Source organism: Argiope bruennichi, chromosome 3, assembly GCF_947563725.1.
Source record: "Argiope bruennichi chromosome 3, qqArgBrue1.1, whole genome shotgun sequence".
Lineage (NCBI taxonomy): Eukaryota > Metazoa > Arthropoda > Arachnida > Araneae > Araneidae > Argiope > Argiope bruennichi.
This window is the reverse complement of record NC_079153.1, coordinates 9,114,693-9,136,850: the sequence shown is the minus strand read 5'-3', so window position 1 is coordinate 9,136,850 and position 22,158 is coordinate 9,114,693. Positions and strand designations below refer to the sequence as shown.

The 22,158-nt window shown below is 28.1% G+C and overlaps 1 protein-coding gene across 2 annotated transcripts in view; it reads left to right on the top strand.

The window, feature by feature from the left end:
- Positions 1–12,693, top strand: part of LOC129963261 (uncharacterized) — a 78,535-nt gene extending 65,842 nt beyond the window's left edge. For both annotated transcript variants that reach the window (XM_056077502.1, XM_056077505.1), the window contains exons 35-43: positions 1,710–1,781; positions 1,901–1,975; positions 2,852–2,923; positions 5,736–5,807; positions 7,374–7,445; positions 7,578–8,446; positions 9,745–9,915; positions 10,010–10,242; positions 12,195–12,693. In XM_056077502.1, coding sequence (XP_055933477.1) covers positions 1,710–1,781; positions 1,901–1,975; positions 2,852–2,923; positions 5,736–5,807; positions 7,374–7,445; positions 7,578–8,446; positions 9,745–9,915; positions 10,010–10,242; positions 12,195–12,386 — 1,828 coding nt within the window. In that variant the 3' untranslated portion in view covers positions 12,387–12,693. The remainder of the gene's footprint in view (positions 1–1,709; positions 1,782–1,900; positions 1,976–2,851; positions 2,924–5,735; positions 5,808–7,373; positions 7,446–7,577; positions 8,447–9,744; positions 9,916–10,009; positions 10,243–12,194) is intronic.
- The last annotated feature ends 9,465 nt before the right edge of the window (positions 12,694–22,158 follow it).

Sequence of the window (22,158 nt, the reverse complement as noted above, 5' to 3'; positions counted from 1 at the left end):
AACAGATAAAACAAAGCACTTAACATTCTTTTCATATGAATTTCCTTCCTATATATCGAATATATTTATGTGCATTGAACGAAAACGTTTGCTCTAAAGACTATGAATTCCAATTGCAATCAAATCGTAATTTTCCTATCTTACACAAAAAGAAATATAAATTCAATAAGACAAAGTTTTTCAACAATTCATAAGAGAAAATCGTAGATGGCCAGAACTCGTTTACTAAACTCGTTAAAATAATTACACTAAACATTTGCTGGTGAATTATTTGTTTTTCTTAGTTTTCTGTCCGGCTAATCCCAGACCTCCTAATATGAAATTTTTATTTGAATGTATTTCAGCTTTAATTTTTCAATGGAACTTGAAGACGTGCTTGTCAAGACAGAATATCACAGATCTGATTGTCATAGATTACCTAATGAAAGTTGCTACATAAAATCTGATACTTAAAAAAATGAAAAAAAATGTAGCGCATTTTAGATATTACTATATAGTAGCATTAATAACAAAAAATAAAGGCCAGGAATTCTAGCATCTGAGAAACTTCACGAACACTCAAAACAAAACTAATCACTAAAAACGGTTCAGAACAATTAGTAATTCACTAACAGAAAAAAAATCTCTGCTAAATTATAAATTTAAAAAATGCCGTAGAAATATTAGCAATAATTCTAAATTATCCATGAGGAGAGAATATAATTAATCTTGATAAATGTAAAATAAAATAAATGTAGTAAAAATTGCAGATGCCATCTCATTGACCTTTGTTAGAACCCAGCAAAAAATAATGTGAATGATGATTACGATCCCACAAATAATTTTTAATCATTTTAATTTTATTTGCGTACCGATAAATCAGTCACTTTTAACATAGAAAAAAAACTATCCTAGTTTCATGATGGTAAAACAAAATTTGGGTTTCGTGCGTTTGATAAGATGCATACCAAAAAAAGAGGGTTTATTTTAAACTCAACCAGCTTTATAGACATCGCTTGCTTATTTTATCACAGATTGCTCCTAAATGAGCCTCTTTAAGTGTAAAAGAGAAGATCAATTGAATGAATGACACAGAAAGCGGGATTAAAAATAAAGATGAGACAAAAACATAAAAAATGTGGCCAAGTATGGTATCAACAATTTTAAAAATCATTTTACTTCATATATTTATATATATTTTTGAATAGTTCTCTCTCTTGAATCTTCTTTTTATTCTTATGTATTCTTTCTCTAATAAGGCCATGAAAGAAAATTGCAATTATTAAATAATATGAAAGAGCGAATTTGTGCACTTTTGAATGTTTATGAATTTGTGTACGATAATTCAATTTCTCAATTTCTTTCCCTTATCAACTACTAATTATACATCACATCTCACCATCATATTATTAATTTCCGAAGTATCGAATTTCTTATTTAAAAAATAGCTCCTAAATGAAATATATATATATATATATCCAGTTTGAATTTTTCATGATTGTAATCCTGATATCTCGAACCCCTAGCTACTATCAAACCTATTCACATATGAATAACGATATGCATGTTTGAATAATTCTTAGAAGCGAATAAGAAGCAAGATTAAAAAATTATTCATTATATTACATGCACAACTTTATGTTTAGAATTTCATTATTAAGAATTTATATTATTGATTCTAACAATAAAATTGTAATTCTATATCTTAATAACTTATTTTTTATATTTAGGGATCTAAGTCATAACAGGCTGACATTTATTGCATCTTCTGCATTTGCAGGGCTTACGAACGTTCGATTACTGTAAGTAGAACAATTTTGCTGTTTATGTTTTAATTTACTATATTCGAAATTTCCAAAATAATGTCTTTAAATATTTTTAACGAAACGGTAAATAACTAAGATGGTTTTTTTCTCCCTAGAATTCTAGAAAATAATCCTACAATAACTGAAATTGAACCCGAAGCCTTTAATGGTCTCTCTAACCTTCCGACATTGTAAGTAAATTCACTTTCTGAATTTTTGAACTCATTTTATGAATTTTAAATTTTAATTACGTACTTCTATATCGTTTACAGCCAAAAATAATTTAAATATACTGATAAATGACTGCGTGTTTTAAATATCTGTTTTAAAATCCTATTTTTTGTTTTGTTTTGAAGGAAGATTTTTTACTGCTTCTAATTAAAAGTCAATTAGAAGAATTACTGCTTCTAATTAAAAGTTAATTAAGCTAAATTTCTTTTTAACTCTATTGAAGTTAGTATATATTTGATGGGATAAATAGCTAGCTATATGGTAAATAGCTTGTGCTATATGGTAAAATGAATAAAGCAATAAATGCTACACATAAGATCCAAATTAAAATTTAAAAAAATTATTTTTAGAGAGATTATATCTAGAACTTCGAAACCTCACTAGCTAAAAAAATGTTGCAGAAAAATTTAATTCTTATGTTTCAAACAAAGCTCCTGAAATAACATATTGCTGTTTCGAGTCTTCTTTACCTGCATTTATAAACGGCACAAGAGTAAAAATGTAAAAAATTATCATTGGAACCATTTTAATTGAACTGTAACTTCAATTTTCAACAAACATTGCTCAAATACAGACATTACCTAAATGGTAAAACTTAAGAATTATAGAAACACAAATAAATCAAATAACGTAATAACGCCGTAACTTCGCCCTAAATTTACAAATTTAATAAACAACTAAGCAACTTGTCAAATTGATTTATTAATAATTCTAACTAATGAGTTTCATTAATTAGAAAATTTGCAATCGTATTTCCCTTTTGAGCTGTTATAATTTATTTTATTGCAATGTTTTATGTCTTATTACCTCATAATAAAATTTTATGTGCTTTCTAGAAATTTAACGGGAATATCTCTCAATGTTTTGAGAAAAACTACTTTCAACGGAATGTCCAGTCTAAGAACTCTGTAAGTATTTCTGTATATTCTAGTATCTTTTTTTTAATTTTAATTTGTGAATAATTGTAATTAGGGCTGGGCGATTATTAGATTTCAACATTGAAATACATTATTGAAGATAATCTATAATTTTTCGGTATATCTCAATATTATTACTTTTACACAATTTGATTTCGTTTTTTTTTTCAAAATTTTTATTGTAATTTTTTTTAAATATTGACAATTTAAAATTAATTCAAACTATAGTAAATCCGAAGTTCAGCTTTTTAAAACGAATTTCGAACAATAAAATTATTTTTTTTCTGTTAATAGTAAAAATAATTTTCTTTTCAATAAAAGAAAATCGTATTGTAACTTGTAACAATTCAGTACTTTACCATCTGACTTAATATTTAAATTATTTCGATATTCTTTTCATATTAAAAGGATTTTTTTAAATTTATTTTCATTTGTGCCAATTAATAAGTTACAATTCCTGCAATTTTTCACAAACAAAATTACCTTGTGGAGAAACAACGATTATTTTTACTGAATGTACAATTTCATGAGAATAAACGAATATCATTAATTATGTGCTTCCTGGTGGGAGAATTAATAAAATATGAAATCACAAGATGAGTGTGTTCAAGTCAAATAAATTATCGGTTTCTATAGCGGAAACTGAGTCATGGTTATTTCATTGCATTCCGTTGAAGAGAAGGAAACGCTTTTCCCAACAATTTTTGTTTTTTTATGTGTCTACATGCGTATGGATAATGTATCAATATTTTGACCTTGAATTTCTTATAGTTTTGACGGCATGACTTCCGTTTAGAAGGAAAAATCCATTGCGAATCCTTTTTAATACTTTTTTTTTTCGATGTGCAGGAGGGTTGAGGGAGTGCGCAAACTCAAGGACACTAAATCTCTGAGCTTTACTACGAATTAGAAAACAATTGCAATAATATCGTCACGTTATAAATATTAAATGAAAAAAATGAAAGCTAATTATTACATAATAAGATAATTAAAAACTGGGAGAAATAAAAACGGATATAATGTAGGAGAAAAGATAAACACAAGGATAAATTATCGGCATTTTCAGCTGAGAAGGTGAGGTCATGCCTGGAAGTTGGGAAAAACCAAATTAACCATTTTTAAGTAAATTAACCGATCTTAAATTTGGTATACATTTAGTTTAAATTACTCTCTAGGGCATGAACCATCGTAAAGTTATGCATATTTCAAGCTTTAAAAAAATCAAAATTCCACAAAAATCTATAATTTTATGTATAAACTACAGTTATTTAAAAGAAATTTGAGTTACTCCTAAAATTTTGGATGGTATATCGATCATTCAATATGCCTCAAATAGTCAATATATCCACGATAAAATATAATATTCCGGTCATTAATTTTTGGTCAAAATTACTTTTAAAAAGTCAAGTGTAAGGTAAGAAAAAAATCCCAAATTTTTCAAAAGATTAAAAGAAAGTAATCAAACTATAAGATACGTTAGTATGATATTACGTTTTTGAATAAATGTCAAATGAAAATAGAAAAATATTGCTTTAAGTATCATTATTTAAAAAAAAAAATGCATGTGAACGTAGGCGGGTATTTTAAAGACTTTTTATAGCATTCTATGTAATACCGCATCAATCTCATAATCTGTTAGAAACGTCATTATTTTAATCAAGCTACAGTAAAAAGAATTGCTTACATTTTTGCTGTCTCGTATTCACATTACGCATTAATGATCTGTTGGAGATTTACGCAGCGAATATTGCAAAACAACCAAATCATTTATTTATACAACAATATACACACGCAGGCATTACAATAAAAGATGAACTAAAACCATGAAGGAAGGTTAACAGTACCAGAAGCATCTTCAGTTAGAATGCAACAGACGTGAACGCCTAATTGGCGCATGCGCAACTTTGGCAGATTACATGACGGCAGATTCTACTTTAGGTCAAAGGGGGGAGGATTCAAAAGAAAAAAAATTAACTTTGATATCTTACAAATGCAGTAAGTATACAGTTTTTTAGAACAGAGTACTAATTATTAACTTAAAAATATGATTCAGTTAAAAAAATATTCCATTTATAAAAGTTTAGAATAATAAAAAGAAAGAAATATTAAGCTTTTACATGGCGAACACACACAAAAAAAGAGTAAAAACTGAATTTTTAAAAAGAAGGAAACGAGAATTCAGTTTTTGACATTAAAAAACGACGTTTAGTTAGGTTGATAATTAAATTAATTTCCAATTTTCCAAACAACAACACAAAAACAATTTTGAGATGAAAATCATAATTTTGAAGCGTGGCCAGTTGAGAAAACCGTGGTGAAATATCGATCAGAGCAGCTATCGAAAAAGAAACTTAATTTAAGGGCATCATGATTCGTGATTTAATATAGAACTAATTCATTGTAACTTTCAATCCATCATGGTTACCGCTTAAAAAATCGCAATAATATCGCTAAATCTTTTTTTAAGCAGATACAAAAAAAAAAAATGAAATATCAATTTATTTTGATAAATCATTCATTTTGACCCCAGTTGAAATAAATTATCCATTAACCCCATTCGTTTTTGAAAGTTTTTTTTAGGACAGAGATAGTAAATATAGTTAAGTTTAATAATTTTTGGAGTTAAACAAATCCAAAATATAACTGGCATTACCAATATTGTTTTCATTTTACGGAGTGAATTTTAGCAACAAATAAATGTTAATGCAATAATAAAAATGCAAGAAATGTGGATTTTCTTTATGATATGTATGTTATAGAATATCTCAAATATATGCATAATATATGCCCTTCTTAATTTCAGAAACCTGCAAAACAACAACATTGCAAAAGTAGAAAGCGGAGCATTTGTTGGTCTTCATTCTGTGACAGTTCTGTAAGTGTATATTAATATTCTTTTTAATATTATTCAATATGATCATACTGCGATGTTTGGAAGTGGTAAATTTACAATGACAAAAATTTAATAAGAAATCATCAATTAAATTTAATTTTTACCTTCTTGGATTATTATATAAAAATTGTATCACTGTGTTTTTTGTAAATAACATAGAAGATATGTCCTGAAAGATAAATAAAATTATGATAGATAATGTGAATGAAGTTAGTTTATTTCTACGACTTCGAAATGATCTGTTTAGTGGTTTTTCATTTTTGATAGAATGCAAATAGTCAAATAAAGATTTGTCTAAATATATGACATTATCCTCAATAAAAGATGCATAATGTGTTTTATAAACATATGTGGTAGATGAGATGATGGGTAAGGCAAACCACTTTAAAAACGAAACAAAGATATTTATTTTATATTTGCATGAGGGTATTAGTACAGAAAGTTATTGCCAATATTAATTTTTATATATGCAAAAATACAAATTACAGTTACAGCTAAGAAAAACAGTGACATTAATATATGAGCATGAAAAACTGGTGGGTTGTTATTAAGTTTCGAATCCGAGGAATCTGTAGATCCCACATATCAAATATTGAAAACGGCTGTATTGAAGATTTGAGATGTTGCAATTCCACATGGAAGTCTGCAGATAGAGATATCACTTCAAACATAGATAATCACCTTCGATAAATCGTTTCACAGATTTTAAATGAATGATAGCATATTCCCTATTCTTTCAAAGAGAGCAACCAAATAGTTATTTGCAGACAAGCAGATATACCGATATCAATTTCTCTCTTTCGACTTGAGGGCAACGACATCGAAAAAAGTGAATGATCTACATCAAGATCTTAATGCTTAACTAACGTTCATTATTCTTCTTTATGAATGCTTTTGTTACACTTTTTATTTTTACATAATCTTTTCAGTGGTTGTAAAATGGCTTCATTGGCTCACTAGTTTTTGGCTGAATTTCATCATCAGAATTATTATTATTAATAAAATGATCTATTTCAAAATATAATTCTAATTGCATCACTATTTTATTTATTCAAATATGCTTTTAGAATTCTAATTTAACAGAATAATAATAAAGAAGTGATGCATGATGTCACCAAATCGTCGTCCGTACAAGCTATTGAGTTTGATCAAGTTTGAGAGTTCATCTATAGCTAATTTCTCAGTGGCTTGCTGCAGCAAATTTTTCCTCATATGATATATTAAAAAAATTGGGCACATAAATTATTTTGAAAATATAATATTATACAAGCGATATTTTAATCTTATCATACTTTTATAACATTATAGATGATGCATTCCGATAGCTATGTTGTTAAATTTCAATTCAATTTTGTTTGGAAATGTTTATTGATATATCCAGTTTTTTTCATTTAACAACATACTAAATTTTCGACTAAATTTTTATACGAATTATTCTTATTGCTAGTATTTTTTTCTTTAAAAATGAAAGCTTTATTGTTTTTTTCCTCATGTTAATATTTCTGCCTTTCTATACATGTTTGATTTAATAATTGTGCTTTTTTGCAGGGATATCAAAGGAAACGATATTGTCGATTTTAATTCAGAAATTTTTATTGGCTTAAAGTCTTTAGAATATTTGTAAGTTATTTTTTTCTTTTTTCCCCAATATTCTTTTTATTCATATCAGCTAATAAACCAAAAATGAGTTGGAATGTGAAATATTTTTTAATAATTGCTTTTATTTAGATTGATGTAAATTTCGTTTTGCAGGTATAGTGATTCCTACACCTTCTGCTGCATAGCATCAAACCAAGTGCCTCTTTACAACTGTCAACCGCCTCCTGACGAAATCTCATCCTGCGAGGACCTTATGAGTAGCCCCATACAAAGATCTTTTCTCTGGGTCTTGGGTATCATCGCTCTGGTGGGTAATTTCTTTGTCATCGTCTGGCGTTGCAAAACCAAGGATTCCACTCGTATCAGCTCCACCCTCATACTCAGTTTAGGATGTGCCGATTTTCTTATGGGGATCTACCTCATCATTATAGCTAGCGTCGATGTCTACTATAGAAGTATATATATCGAAAATTCTGACAAATGGAAACGAAGTATCCTGTGTAAAATATGTGGTTTCCTATCGACAATATCTAGTGAAGTGTCTGTGTTCACACTGGTATTTATTACAGTGGATCGTCTAATTAGTCTGTGCTTTCCTTTGTCCCAGAAGAGATTTAGTGTGAAATTCACTTACAAACTCATCTTCACATCATGGATTATAGCATGTGTGATGGCTGCCGTTCCCTTTTTCGTACAGCCATACTTTCAAGGGCGTTTCTACGCTCGTTCAGGGGTATGTCTGGCTTTGCACATAACCAATCACAGACCAGCTGGCTGGGAATATTCGGTTGCCTTATTTTTCTGCATGAACTTCATAGCCTTCTTAATTATTGCTTCGGCCTACCTCTATATGTACATAACAATTAAGAAATCTTACCAAAATATGAGCCGACTCATGTCTCGTCAATCGATGACGGATAAGATTGGAAGACAGATGGCTCTCATCGTATTGACGAACTCATTGTGTTGGATTCCTATCATCATCATGGGTATGCTGGCAATGTCAGGTGTGAATATTACAGGTATGTTTTATCTTATTGAGAATGCTTGGTGATTATTCCCACGATATAAAAATATTCTTGTCTATTATAAAAGTATTTAAATTCAGAAAGATTTTTTTTTTAATAATTACGAACATTTATTTTGATGATACAGTAAAAGTTGATAAAACATGCACTTTGAATATGTCCACTTTTTAAATAAATATAAACAATATTATTGTCTCTTTTTCGATACTTTTTTTAAATTTATAAAAAATAAATATTAAAATAAATATGTGCTTAGGCTCGTCGTTATGCTACATGTCCCGGCATGTGATTGGTAACGTTTACAGAAATTTCAGAACTGGATGCCAGTTCACGCTTGCAAGTACAATTGAAAAGTGGTGTTCTAAAGGATTTGAGTCTTATTATTTAAAATGTGCAACAAGAATTAAATATTATTCAATCGGCAATGCAAAAAAGATTAACATTTAATGTCACCGCATGACATTTTAGCTAGAGTCATAAAGGGTTTTTCCATCGTAGAGGAGATAAATATGTTTGGAAGGCGAAGTAATTCTTGTACTTTGAGCAGATTCATAGAAGAATAAACCTTTGAATTACTTTCTTCTTCAGACGTGTAAAGATATCTTGCCCATTAATTAATATACTAACTAATGTATAAATCTTTCTAATAAGATCTTAGCTCTGCACATACAAAAAAAATGTAAATTATATCCAGGAGGTGTCAAATAAAACTAAAATAAAAATAATAAAATACTGATTAACCTTGACTAAACATTTGATACTTTTTATAAAGACCTTCGAAGGATAAAAATAATCATAATGAAAGTCCAAAAAGTTCTTGCAAAATATAAAAGTAAATTAAATAATGTTCATATGAAAAGCAAAAACATTGTCGTTATTGGATAAAACTATATATGGATATGTTTTGTGAAGTTTGTAATAGAATAAGTAAATGATCATGCAACGCTAATATTTGTAAAAATTCTTGAGTTAATGTGAGAGGAATTCATTTATGATGATGATGGTACTTTTGAGGATTTCTTCTTATTCGAAAATAAGCATTAGCAGTTGGATCTTTTCCCTATTGAAAGTGCAGGCAAAAAATAGTCTTTTCAATAATAAAAAAAAAAGCTAAAAATCTAGTTTTATAGCATGGAAGAAAATGGTTAAGATATAGACAATGTTTAATGAAATACCGACTTCACCATATTCTCTGTATATATGTCGCGTGCTCGTTAAACAGCAAAAAGAAAAATCTAAAAATGATTTAATTATTTTTTAAAGAATAGTGTTTTGTTAATTGTTGTTTTCAGGTGAAGCTTATTCCTGGACAGCAATTTTCGTTTTGCCCCTGAACTCAGCGACGAATCCTTTGATTTACACCATCTCATCTTTGCACTTTCAATCAAGGCTACTTTCTAGATTCGGATTAAATACCAAGGACGGGAAAGATTCATATGTCAGGAAACTTTCAAACAATCCCAGTAAGCGTCTTTTTTAATTACTTTTTTAAATGATAATTTAAGATTGTGTTCCCTGCTGAAATTAGATATATATTGAATTCTGTATTTATTTCAGTCCCCGATAAAACAAAACGGAGGCTGACCCAAGAACAGTTGAATTCAAGGCCATTTAAACCACCCCACGGATATATCAGCCTGTTACAATATCTCAGAACGGTGCCGGGTCTTCGGCCCAGACATCTGCTCAGAATTGCTACTGCTATCTGCAAAACTCTTGCAGAACTTCATTCCGGTAGTTATGCATTAGGAGGAATCGACGTCAATGCTGTATTTATCAAGGAAACGACTGTAAGCTCATTTTTTTCTTCAGATTTATATTCATTTAAATTAGTTTTTCAGTTAAAAAGTTTCCAATAAGTTTTCTAAAAGTTTCAACAGCTAGACAATAGAATGTGTTTTCCAATCCTTAGAAGAAAAAATATTGTAACTCCTTTGAAATGCTCTTGAGGTAACCTATTTGTTCCTTCCTCCATAGCAATGAATTTGTTCATCAGCCATAGAGGAATACAGCAAGAATGAAGAGTCTACCTACAGGTTATTGGAAAACCACATTTATCTGTAATTGTTTAAGAATAAAATTAAGAAAGTAGCGTAAATAAAACATTGTAAATTTATCGATGCAGACTTTGTATAAACATAAATGCAAAAGAGAAAATTCAATTCTAATATTTATTCTGGTTTATTTGCCAGCGTCCTGGCATAGGGGTAGCGCATCTTCTCCGTGATCTGAGCGTCCCCAGTTCGAATCCCGGTTCGAGCATGATTGTTCTTTATCCGTGTTCTAACTGTGAGGTGTGTGAATGTGCCCCCCTGTAAAAAGGAGTTGTGCAAGCGAATGTGTGTGTGTCTTCTTCATATGTGCTAGAAGTGAGACTTCTGCCCTCGGGTGCTCAGGGGTCTTAACCCTCAGAAGCTACTGTATCCCTTTTCCGTGGTAAAGCGGGCACGACATCGTCCGCATTCTGGTTTATTTTCTGCTAATACATATATAAGAAAAGAGTAACAAACTATTCTTAACTACACTAATACCATGTTAATAGTTAAATATAAGTCATGTTATAGAGAATATTCTAAATCTCCAATTCTACATATTTCACCATCTCATCATTTACTTGTTTTAACAATGTTGCATTAATTTTTTAAAAATCTTTTATAAATCTATCTAAAATTCTTCAGTTTTTTTATTTAACTTGTGACTTAAAATATCAGTTAAAAATAAAATTTAGGATTATTTCTGAGAATATGCACCTATTTAGGTAAATTCCTTTTCGGTACTAAGTGTAAGATTTCAATGAAAGGAAAGGAAGTACCCACAAAAATTTTTTAAAAAAAAAATCCCGAATATTAAATTATAATTGTGCGAATGTTTGATGTTATCCAGATTTTTTTTAACTGACAACCTAAGTATCAAATTTGTTTGAACACTTTACCCGACTATGTTTCCTTTTATTCAATTTTTTTTCAGCATACATAAAGAATGGGACAAAACATTTGTTTAATCAGGCTTCATTGTCGCACTCAAGGTCACAAGTAGCTAAAGAATAGCTTATTTTGTTTAAGAATAAACAAAAAAAAATGTTTAGAAAGTAGTGCAAATAAAACATATGGGCATGCATTATACTTATTGATAATCATGGTAAACTGAATACGGACAAATTTCATATAAGGAAATATCCATTAGGATGCATTGAACGCTTCTGTGACTCTAAACAATAATGGCCCTGTGATTTCAAAAAATCTGATCGACTTATTTTTATAAAATAATTCAATAATATTTCCTTTTTTACGCTAAACACTTATAATCAGCAGCGAATTATTTACTCAAATGGCATAAAATGAATGCATGTCGTTTCCAATTAATATACAAAATAAAAAATCGATAAGGATTCGTAATAAATTTATTAATTTCTAGAAAAATAAAAAAAAGACCCATCTCTTTTGAAAATTTATAAACCTTATTTTAGCCTAATAGTAAATCGTTAATTAGTTAGATTTAGCTATTTTATTACTTCCATTTTCAGCTATTTCATAGCTTACATTTGATTTTATCTTTGTCAAATTTCAAACAAACATTCGTTGATTTTAGAAGATAAAATTGATAAACAGAATATACACTATTTTATCTTTGGTTGAAGAAAACTTTTGAAGCCATACCGTTTTCGTAAATAGTGTGGAAATAATATCAGTAAAAAAAATTTAGGTCTCTATATAAAAAGAATTTTATTCCAAATCTTTTTCAGGATGATAGCGACGAGATTCACGTTTATGTGCCAGATTTCAATGCGTACAAAATAGCTTCTTCGCCCATCAGTGGCATGCCAGATGATACTGCAGTCGACATGGAAGAATTTGGTTTGGTGGTGAAGAAAATGCTCCGAGTCTACCATGTCATATCCAGGTCGAATGATCCCATGCAAGGGACAGCATGCTAAAAAATGGGTTCTAACACTGAATTAGTTTATGAAAAAGAAATGTGATGAATGTGTGAATCAATGACAGATAAATGAATGAAAGATACTTCGAACTTCTTAGTAAACATGAATTTATTTTATTAGAAAACTAAGTGGGCAATTGAAGCTGTAGACTTTTTGATAAAGATTCCAAACGTAATATTTCATGTTGCGATGCTGTAATGATGTGAACCATTTTCATTAAACTGAACTATATTCTATTTTATTATCTTACTTTTGTAAAGCATTTTTATTTTATTATAATAAAAAAGGTTAATGTACGAACTATGACTAGAATAAAATCTGTTTTTATGGATACTTTTTTTTTTATTTTCAAAAATAAAAAAGAGCCAAGACTCATATTAATGTATACATTTAGGAATGCTATGTATGTTTCTCGCGTTGTTGTTTTTATTTGGATATTTGTTTTTTGGCAAGTTATAGAAAATGGAATTCTAAAAGGTGTAAATTGCAATTGTAAAAAAAGTTCCCGAAATCTTCTGTAGCAGCCTTCAAGGTACTAAGTAAGTAATCTAACAAAAAATATTTCAGTAGCTTATTATTTGAATTCGAGATATGACACCTAAAACAATCCTTTCAAAATTATTCAGGATAACCCCGTGCAAGAATTTAAAAATTGAATCGCCTAATCATTAAGTTTTGGAAAGAGTAAAAGTTATGAAACTCAAATCTATTTAGACTCTTTAAGTAAATAATTTCAAAAACTGAAAATTTCTCCTTAACCAGTTCAGTGCTTTTGACACACATACATGTCAATCATGTCTACATTTTGGCGTGGTCGATATGTAATTATACATCTAATAAAAATGAAATCTTATTCGGTTTATTATGATTTTTTTGCGAAATTTATTTTGCAATCATTTGTATTGCGTTCGACGTATTGCGTGTTTATGCTTCATCGCTTGACTTTAAAAAAGAGGTCTTGACAGATTTAAAAAAATAAATTCCACTATTAACTGGTTAAGAATCGCGATGAAATTTACTCAAGATATAGTACTACATAATTTATGTGGTATGAAACAAACTGTCAATCTTTCATATTTTGGTGATATTTCTTTCAATGCTATGTAGAGGATTACATTGAAATAAAGATATATTAGTCTCTACTTGCATATAAAAACCAAGAATATATTTAATATGTTAAAATTCATTATATCTTCTAATGCACAAAGTTATGTATAGACAACTTTAAGAACTTCGAAGGCTTGGATATTTTTTGGTAGAATGTCATTTATTTCAAAGACTACAGAATCCACATTTGCCTCTGCGTGTCATAGTTTCTAAAAGCATGCTTGAAATGCACTTTGTTCTTTGCCTGCCGTTTCTTCACTATCTTTTGCCATAGCCATTGGATAATGAGCAGTGCTGTTTCGATGGCATCGCAGATGGCAACGAGCGATATTCCAAGCCAAAGACCCAAATAGCCTCCAATATATGAAAACAAGGAAATACTCTGAAAGAAAGCAAGAATATACTCTGATTGTAAGGATTTAAAATGAAGAATTATTTTGATAGTCTGATTATCAGTTCTACATTTCAGGATAATTCATATAATTCCATAGTGGGTCAAGTTGAAAGTTAAAATACCCATTGTCGGAAGAATATTCATTGTTGAAAACCCATACCCATTGTTGAAAGAATATTCATGATTTAAAGAAAGTATAAGCACAATTTTTATCTTTTTCCTAAATAAAAATGAAAAATTAAGGCATATATTCAATTATAAACAAAAAGATATGCAGATACTATTAACGCACGATTTCATACAATTAAGAAAGAAAAAGAACTATAATTAAAAATAATAAAAGTTAATGTAAATGAGTGTTTTTTTTAATTAATGTATCACCATTTTCAAAGAATCTACTTGTGAATGCAAGAGTTGCATTCAATATATGACATTTTGAAAATTATTTTGCCACTTAACAAATACTATTAATCTCAATTTAAAAAAAATTAATTAAAAGAGAAAGAAGCAATTGAATTTTTAAAAGTCAGTAATGAATATTTTTATTTTGGTCTGTTTATACCAGAAAGAAACATCTGGCATAAATGTGCGAAAAAAATCAGGGATATTCGTTTTAAATTGCGAAAAAGTTCAGATGCTTCTTTGTCTTCTACAATTTATGAAATTGAGATTGGTGGTGTAGCTAAGAGACGATTTATAGAGGCAGAGGATTAATCATTAAATAAATGCTTATATTCGATGCATATATCTCCACTTTCTAAATTATTGGATATTTTTCATCAAAATCAAAACATCTGTTTAGGTTAATTTAACTTTTTTTAATACCTTATCTGATAGGACTTGGTGTAGAAAAGTAAATATATAACATTTTTGAGAGATGTAGTTACTATATGGTCATTCTTTCAATTATTTAAAGCATCTTTAGGATTGGAATTATAAGTCTATTCTAACAGTTTAGAAACTAACTTTCAGATCACAGTAAGAGCAGGTAAAGTACATAACGTCACTTAAAACTATTATCAAATATAAAATTAAAAAATATATATAATTTGTAAAAATCAACCAATTCTTACCTCGTATTTAGGTGAATAACTGTATTTAACTACTTCCATTCTGTTGAAAGACAATGTAATTAAAGAAAAGCATCTGCAAACGGTAATCATAAGTTACTTCATCTATAATCAATGTGCAAATTAATATAATAATCGTAATGACAGTTATTTTGTTTATCTTTTTCATTAGTTGATATAAAACACTCTTTTTAGTTAGAAAAATAACTACTTCTTAAAAAAATCCTTTTCTTTAATTTACCGCTTAAAAAACTTTCCCTTTGGTTAGAAAAAAAAAATTGATTGAAGATATTTCTCTCTCATTAGTTGTTCTTAAAACCATTGCTAGAACATTAAGCTGAGAAAAATCCATTTAATTTTTCCTCTATTGATGTTCTTATCCAAAATTAAAATTCTGTCTGGTTTAGTGCGAAAAAAAACCACTGTTGTAACTGAATCTGTCTCTAAATGAGTATGAATATGAATACCTCGAATATGAATTTTTTTTATTATTTTTAATTAATCATATGCATTAATTAATCGATTTTTTTTTAAATTTTAAAGTGTATTTACTTAATAATGGAATAATGGAGTAATTAATAATGGAGTAATAGTGTAATTTACTTAATAAATGGAGAATTTTAAGCATCGTGTATAAATATATATTACTTAAAAGCTGTTGTTTCTTGCACATATATACAACGATTTTTTTATAAATAGGAGTTAAATTAATTTATGAATTTCTTAGTTTAATACATTTAAAAATAAAATAACATTTTTCATTCTGCTAAAATTAAAAAATAAGTAATTAACAAAATAACATCTTTATCATTTAATTCTAATAAAATGAAAAGGGAATTTACTCTCTCAAGACAAATTGCGACACATAAGTTTTCAATTAATTAAAAATTTGTCTTACTCATTGCTTCTTCCTTTTCCTCGCTGCATTTGGAATAAAAACAAAGTAATGAGCATAAAGTTCTAAAATTCTATTTAATTAAATCAGAAAAAATGACATAAGACATGAAACTAACTGCATGCGACTTCAAAGGAGAGTGCTCTTGTACATCAGCAGTAATGTCTTCCCTACTGTGAAAAAAAGGAAACAGTATTTTATTTACTAATTAAAATAGAAATATTTAGAAGGAAAATTTTTTTGAATTTTCTTAATGAAATAAAAATAAACTGTTTTTAATGAAATAAAATCTTGTAGTTTCCATATATTTGACATTCTAAACTTATTCAAATTTTAGCCAAATGAACAAAGATAAATCGAACAACATAAGAATAATTGAAAATAATTTAAATTTCATTATTTTAATTCAAAATATGAGTCAAATTTTCGGAGGAGATTCTTGAAATGAATTTGCAGGCCGGTTGATTGCACAAATTATTTTATCTCATATTCTGCATACATCATGATTTTTTTAAATATTCTTTTAAATAAACTAACCTTCAAACAGTTAAGCTAAAAATTCATTGATTAAGGATTATTATTGGATAATCAAACAAATTTTTAATTATAAAAAGCATTTGTATCAGTTTTGTACTCACAAACAAGCTGGCCGACAGAAATTTCTGCATTTCTGGTAGACGTAATGATGAACTGGATCTGTAACAATAATACATTTTCATGAATAAAAATGATATCAACAAATTAAAATTATACTATCTCTTTTCGTATAATTATATTATTCGTATAATAGAATTTTATAATTCTTGGAATCACCAAAAATTAATCTGAAATTCATTTGAGATAAGCATGTATTTAAATACAAAAAATTTCTATACTACGAGAATACGAGAATATTATTATTACTGTCAATATTTTTACATCTTCAAAGGAAAAGGGAATAAAATAAAATTTTTATTGTAATAGAAACAATTTATTCTTTGGAAAAATTGTTTAAGAAGATGGTTTATGGTCATGATTTGAATTTATTTAACTGACATATGTTATTAACTGTAAATTTGAAAAATCATTAATATGACCTGGTTATGGTCTGCACCTATTAATCATTAATATGGTGCAGAATTCAACAACGACTCATTAGTGAGAATTTAGCATTGTATGTGACTGTTTAACTTCTATGGGCTCATGGAATTAAAAATCATAAGAAATAAATATATTGATACTTGTTTACAATCACCATTATATATAGGTTATAATTAAAAATTCTAAATAAGGAAAGTCTGATTTATTCTTAAAAATTTTTAAAGTTTTATAATTAAATATTTTTATTAAGTAAAACATATATCCTCATCCAATGAGAATGATTTTCAATTGAACTAATCACTAAGATAACTAAGATATTCAGAATGGAACAGATCCAGAAAATTCAAACTGATGATTAATATCATGCTGCAAAAAAAATATCTGGAAATTAATATTCTTTACTGCTGTCTTTCTGCACAAAAATAGCTTGCAGTTGAAAAACATTACCAGGACAAATCCTTTCTGTATTTGGATAAGCAATATACAATGGATCCACACAACCTAATAATCGTACTGATTCGTTCAAAAAGCATTCTTCGGCACATAACTGAAAAAGAAATTGAAATTCAAAATTGAAACATTACTTTATTAGGGAAATTATAATACATCTAATAATAAGTATGTTTCTCTAGCAAAGAAAAAGCTTGCACTAAAACAATAACCTTCAATTCACGATTCTCAGATGAATTATATGCGTCTATAATAAATTTATAATCATTTAGCACTATTCTTATTTTTATATATTGTATTCAACATTTAGTCAGGGAAGACAAAATAATTTCATTCTAATCAAAATTTATTCTCTAAAAAAGACTTACACTTGTTTCTTCTTATGGATTTCCACTTGATTTTAACAGAATTCTACACTTTTATTGGTTTAAACCAAAACAAATATTATAATGAAATATAGAATTATATTGACTTTCTCAATCGGCTATTCTCATTGTATGAGTTATTTAATACTTACTCTTTTGTTTCGAGGTCCTTTTCCAGATCTTGCATACCAACTGGAGGTATAATTGTAGCAACCACTAGTATAAGGCGGAGGTAAAAGGTCATTTATTTGCTGCATAAAAGATAATGATGATAAGACATACTTATCAAAACATCATAAAAGCCGAAGTATGAATTTTTGAAATAAAATTTTAAAAAATAATCAGGGTGAACAGCTTTTTAAAGAACGGGGGGGGGGATTAAAGTAAGATATGTTCGTCTATCTATAGAAAATAGAAATAGAAGTATATATATTTCACTTTTCTGTTTTTTTAAAAATATTTCTTTCTTAAGACTTTTTTTTTTACTTTGAAATTTTTTAGTGAATTCTGTTATACGAAAGAATGTTTACCGTGTAATCCCTATAATAAACTCTCAATAACATTATTATAATATATCATGACATATTATCTGACATTCAGAATATCGAACAATAGTGAGGAGATATTGTACAATATCACCTGCTAATGGAGGTGTAAGGGCATTTCAATACATATGTTGACGATTTTAGGATGAACTGTAATTTTTCAATTAAATGCTTTTATTTATTTATTATCTAATTTTCTAAAAATAAAAAATAGGAAAGTTAGTTTACAGTATAAATTATCTTTCAAACAGAATTTTTTTGCATTTCATTTTTGAATAATGTTCTCTGTTTTAATATTTACTTATATACATCAACCTAGAGTTTGTCCTTTATTTTAAAGTTTTTTTCAAGAAATCAAAAGTCAAAAAAAATTCAGAATATAATTGGTCGTCATAAATATTTCTGTAGATCTTAGTGCACAACTGATTATCATTTCGGAGGTGCAATTTTCCAGAAAAATGTACCTGAAAATGTAAATGAATGTAAATGTAAATGAAAAATGTAAAAATGTACCAGAAATCTCCCCCCCCCTTTTTTTCTAATATTTAAAAAAAAAAAAAAATTATGGACGGCGAGCAACCATTTTAGTTTGTTACTTATTTCTTAGATGGCGCCACGAAGGATTGCTAAGAGCAAAGTTCAGGAGCTTCTTTCAGAAGCGTGAAGGAGCGCCATCTAAGTAGTTATTAATTAACTAGAGAGGAAGATTGCCTTCTATAAGAATAATTGCATTGGAAAGACAACAATGAATTCTCTGCAAACAAATTTAAAACATAAAAATATTTTATAAATATGTTTTACAATAAGTAAAATAAATAAATATTGTTTAATAAATGATAGAAAAATTTAATCACGCATAATCTAGAAGTTTGAAAGTAACTTGAAAACTATTTTATAAAAGGTGCTCAAAATTACAACCCTTTAGCACTTATGTACGGTGCCTTGAAAAGCATACATTTTCTACCGTATAATGGTTTTCAAAATGATCAACATAACGGTATTTATGAAATCGAATGTGATTTCAATGATTCAGTTTTCTATATAAGGTATACTTGAATTCTGTCGTGATTATAAGTTTTTCTCTATATAGTTACTTAAGTATTTTAAAGCATCTACAGGCTTATTGGAATATTCTCAATCATATATTCTGATTACAATGCTAACTATTTTTTATTTTTATGTAAAATGTTCAGTCTATTTACAAAAACAAAATAAATAAAAATCAGTCTTTTTAACCTTATTCTTCTCGTGAATGTCATAATTCTTACTTACTTTAGCAGGAAAAACGTAATAATTCGAGCAGGGTTTTAGAGAAAAGCCATTTAAAAATGGGTTTACGAGACTGTAAGGACTGTGCAGTGAGATCTGCAAGGCGAAAGGAGTTCCTGTATAGAACTGATTGCGCTGCGTTCGTTCCGATTTCAATTCAAATATGACCACTGTTAATTAAATACGAAAAACATTGTTGTAATAGTTATTACCATAAAATTTAGAAACACACTTAAAACTAATTATTTCAAGAATTGTCTGGAAAATTCTTACATGATTTCGTTTTAATTGTTCTTGCCCCATCTGTTTTACCCCATAAACTGTTATAAGCATAGCAGTTGTTCGGCAGACCTTTTGTATCGAATACATTTACAGGTTCATATTTCTCTCTGGAAAAGATAAAAAAGTTAACGGATATTAAATAACATTATATTAAGCAAAATGATTGCATCTTTATTATTTTGTGAATACACTACAGGAAGCTAATTTTTTTAAAAAAAATCGTATTTAGTTAATTTCTGATTAAGACGAGTTTTTGAATTGCAACTATCAGGAGGGGTCTCCCCTGAACTTTCCCGCATACTTTCTGATAAATGTGTTACGAAAAATTGTGAATTTTGCGCAAGGTTGTAAATGCTACGATTGCTCTTTTTGTATTCAAAGATTGATTTATATATTCGAAGTCCTGCATATGAGAATTTTGTGATTTAGTGTTATGGCGAGTTGTATATGGCCTTTTTTCCAATTGAGTGAAATCAAAACCTGCCACAGAGTTATAATTTTAATTATAAGATTACTTACAAAATTTCATTTATCCAAGACTTTGTGTTTTTGATTTATAGTGTCAGAACTGTTCACGACTTTCTTCAAAATCTGTTAGCGATCTGTCATTTTGATGCTAAATATATACCAAATTTTATACATCTAGCACTTTGCATTGGGTAGTTATCGTTTTCATTTTCATTCAGACAGATAGGCAAATACTGAATAGATTTCTTTCAAAACTTGACAGACATTCATAAATTTCATGTGAGGATTACTCACCGAATTTCGTCCTTCTAATTCAAAGTGTTTTTGAGTCACCTAAATATAGTTATAATAGTTTCCCAGTTCGTAGAAATGTAGATATAATGCCAAAAATGTAGTAAATGTAAACAAAAATAAATCTCAAACTTGGAGATCCCTCAAAATCTGGAGGTCTAAAGTTTTGAAAATTTTAATATTTTCTCTTTGCACATAGGAAAGTTAAAAAAAGTGCTTTGAAAATTTGACATTACGTAAAATTGTATTCTGTCTAAAAAATTGAAAAACGAGAAGTTATTGTTAAAAGTTAGTGTAACTAATGAGTAGCGATGAACGGAATGCAAGAGAAGAACGCAGTTATGTGAGAACAGATAGGCGCGCAAATAATGCGTTTTCCCGTAAATCGTTGTTGTAAAACAAAAAAAAACCGGCATGATTGATTGATGAACTTATTTCACATTACTTATCAAAAGTTTCTATGAAAAAATACAATTTTCGCTTAAAAATGATCGAGTATATTTGGTCTATGATTCTCATAATTGAGTTTTACATAAATGGCAATCTTTTCATTCTTTTAACCGCTTTACCTAAGAAATGAGTGATCATCTAACTATCAAGGACATTCTTTACTGACATATTTGTTATTTCATGCAAGAAAGTAAACGCTATATGAGATACTTAAATTTGGTCAAGTGATGTTTGTCTTTTAAACCATTAGTTACTTCAAATCTAAAATTCGATGCATGTCAATCATTGTATACGAAGATGCTAAATATAAATAATTTAAGTTATAGTTCGAACAATAAAATTATTGCAAAAACATTTTATGGGCTAAAGCTAAATTACATTGATGAAAGCATATTTTGCAGATTTCATTTATTTTTTAATTGTTCATTAAAATTTATTGAAGAATATTTTTTTTATTAAAACGAAAGTGCATTCTACAGAAGAAAAAAATTACAGAGTGCATTACCAAATGCACAACAAAGTCACAAAAAACAAAACGTATAGTAAATGATAAGACCATTATAAAATATATTTGGAAGGTAACATTGTTGGAAGGTAACAAATAAGTTGTAAAGACCGCGTTTTAAATTCGTGTATATACATTTAAAATTAAATAAATCCAATTTTAAAAGCACTAGGAAAGTAAATAATTGTTAAAGTTGAAAACAAATAGTCGTAAAAACTTTAAAACTTCTTATGACAATATAAATAATGATAACAACATGATACTTAAAAAAAATACATAAGGTGTTTAGAAGCGATAAACACTTTATTTCAAAAGCACCAGATTATATAGCAATAATATGAAATTCTTCAGAAAAAATTGATTTTTTAAATTAAAATTTATATAATGAGAATTTATTTACATATTTAAATTTGATAAACATCTTCTCAAATATGCTATTTACTATAATATATTTTGTACATCAAAATGTATAAAGCGTGGTATGTCACCGCAATCGATTATATAATGAATGGCTTTATAATGAAAAATAACACAAGAAAGATCATGATGGAATTTCAAACTGGGAATTTTAAACACATCACAAAAGCAGAGGATATAT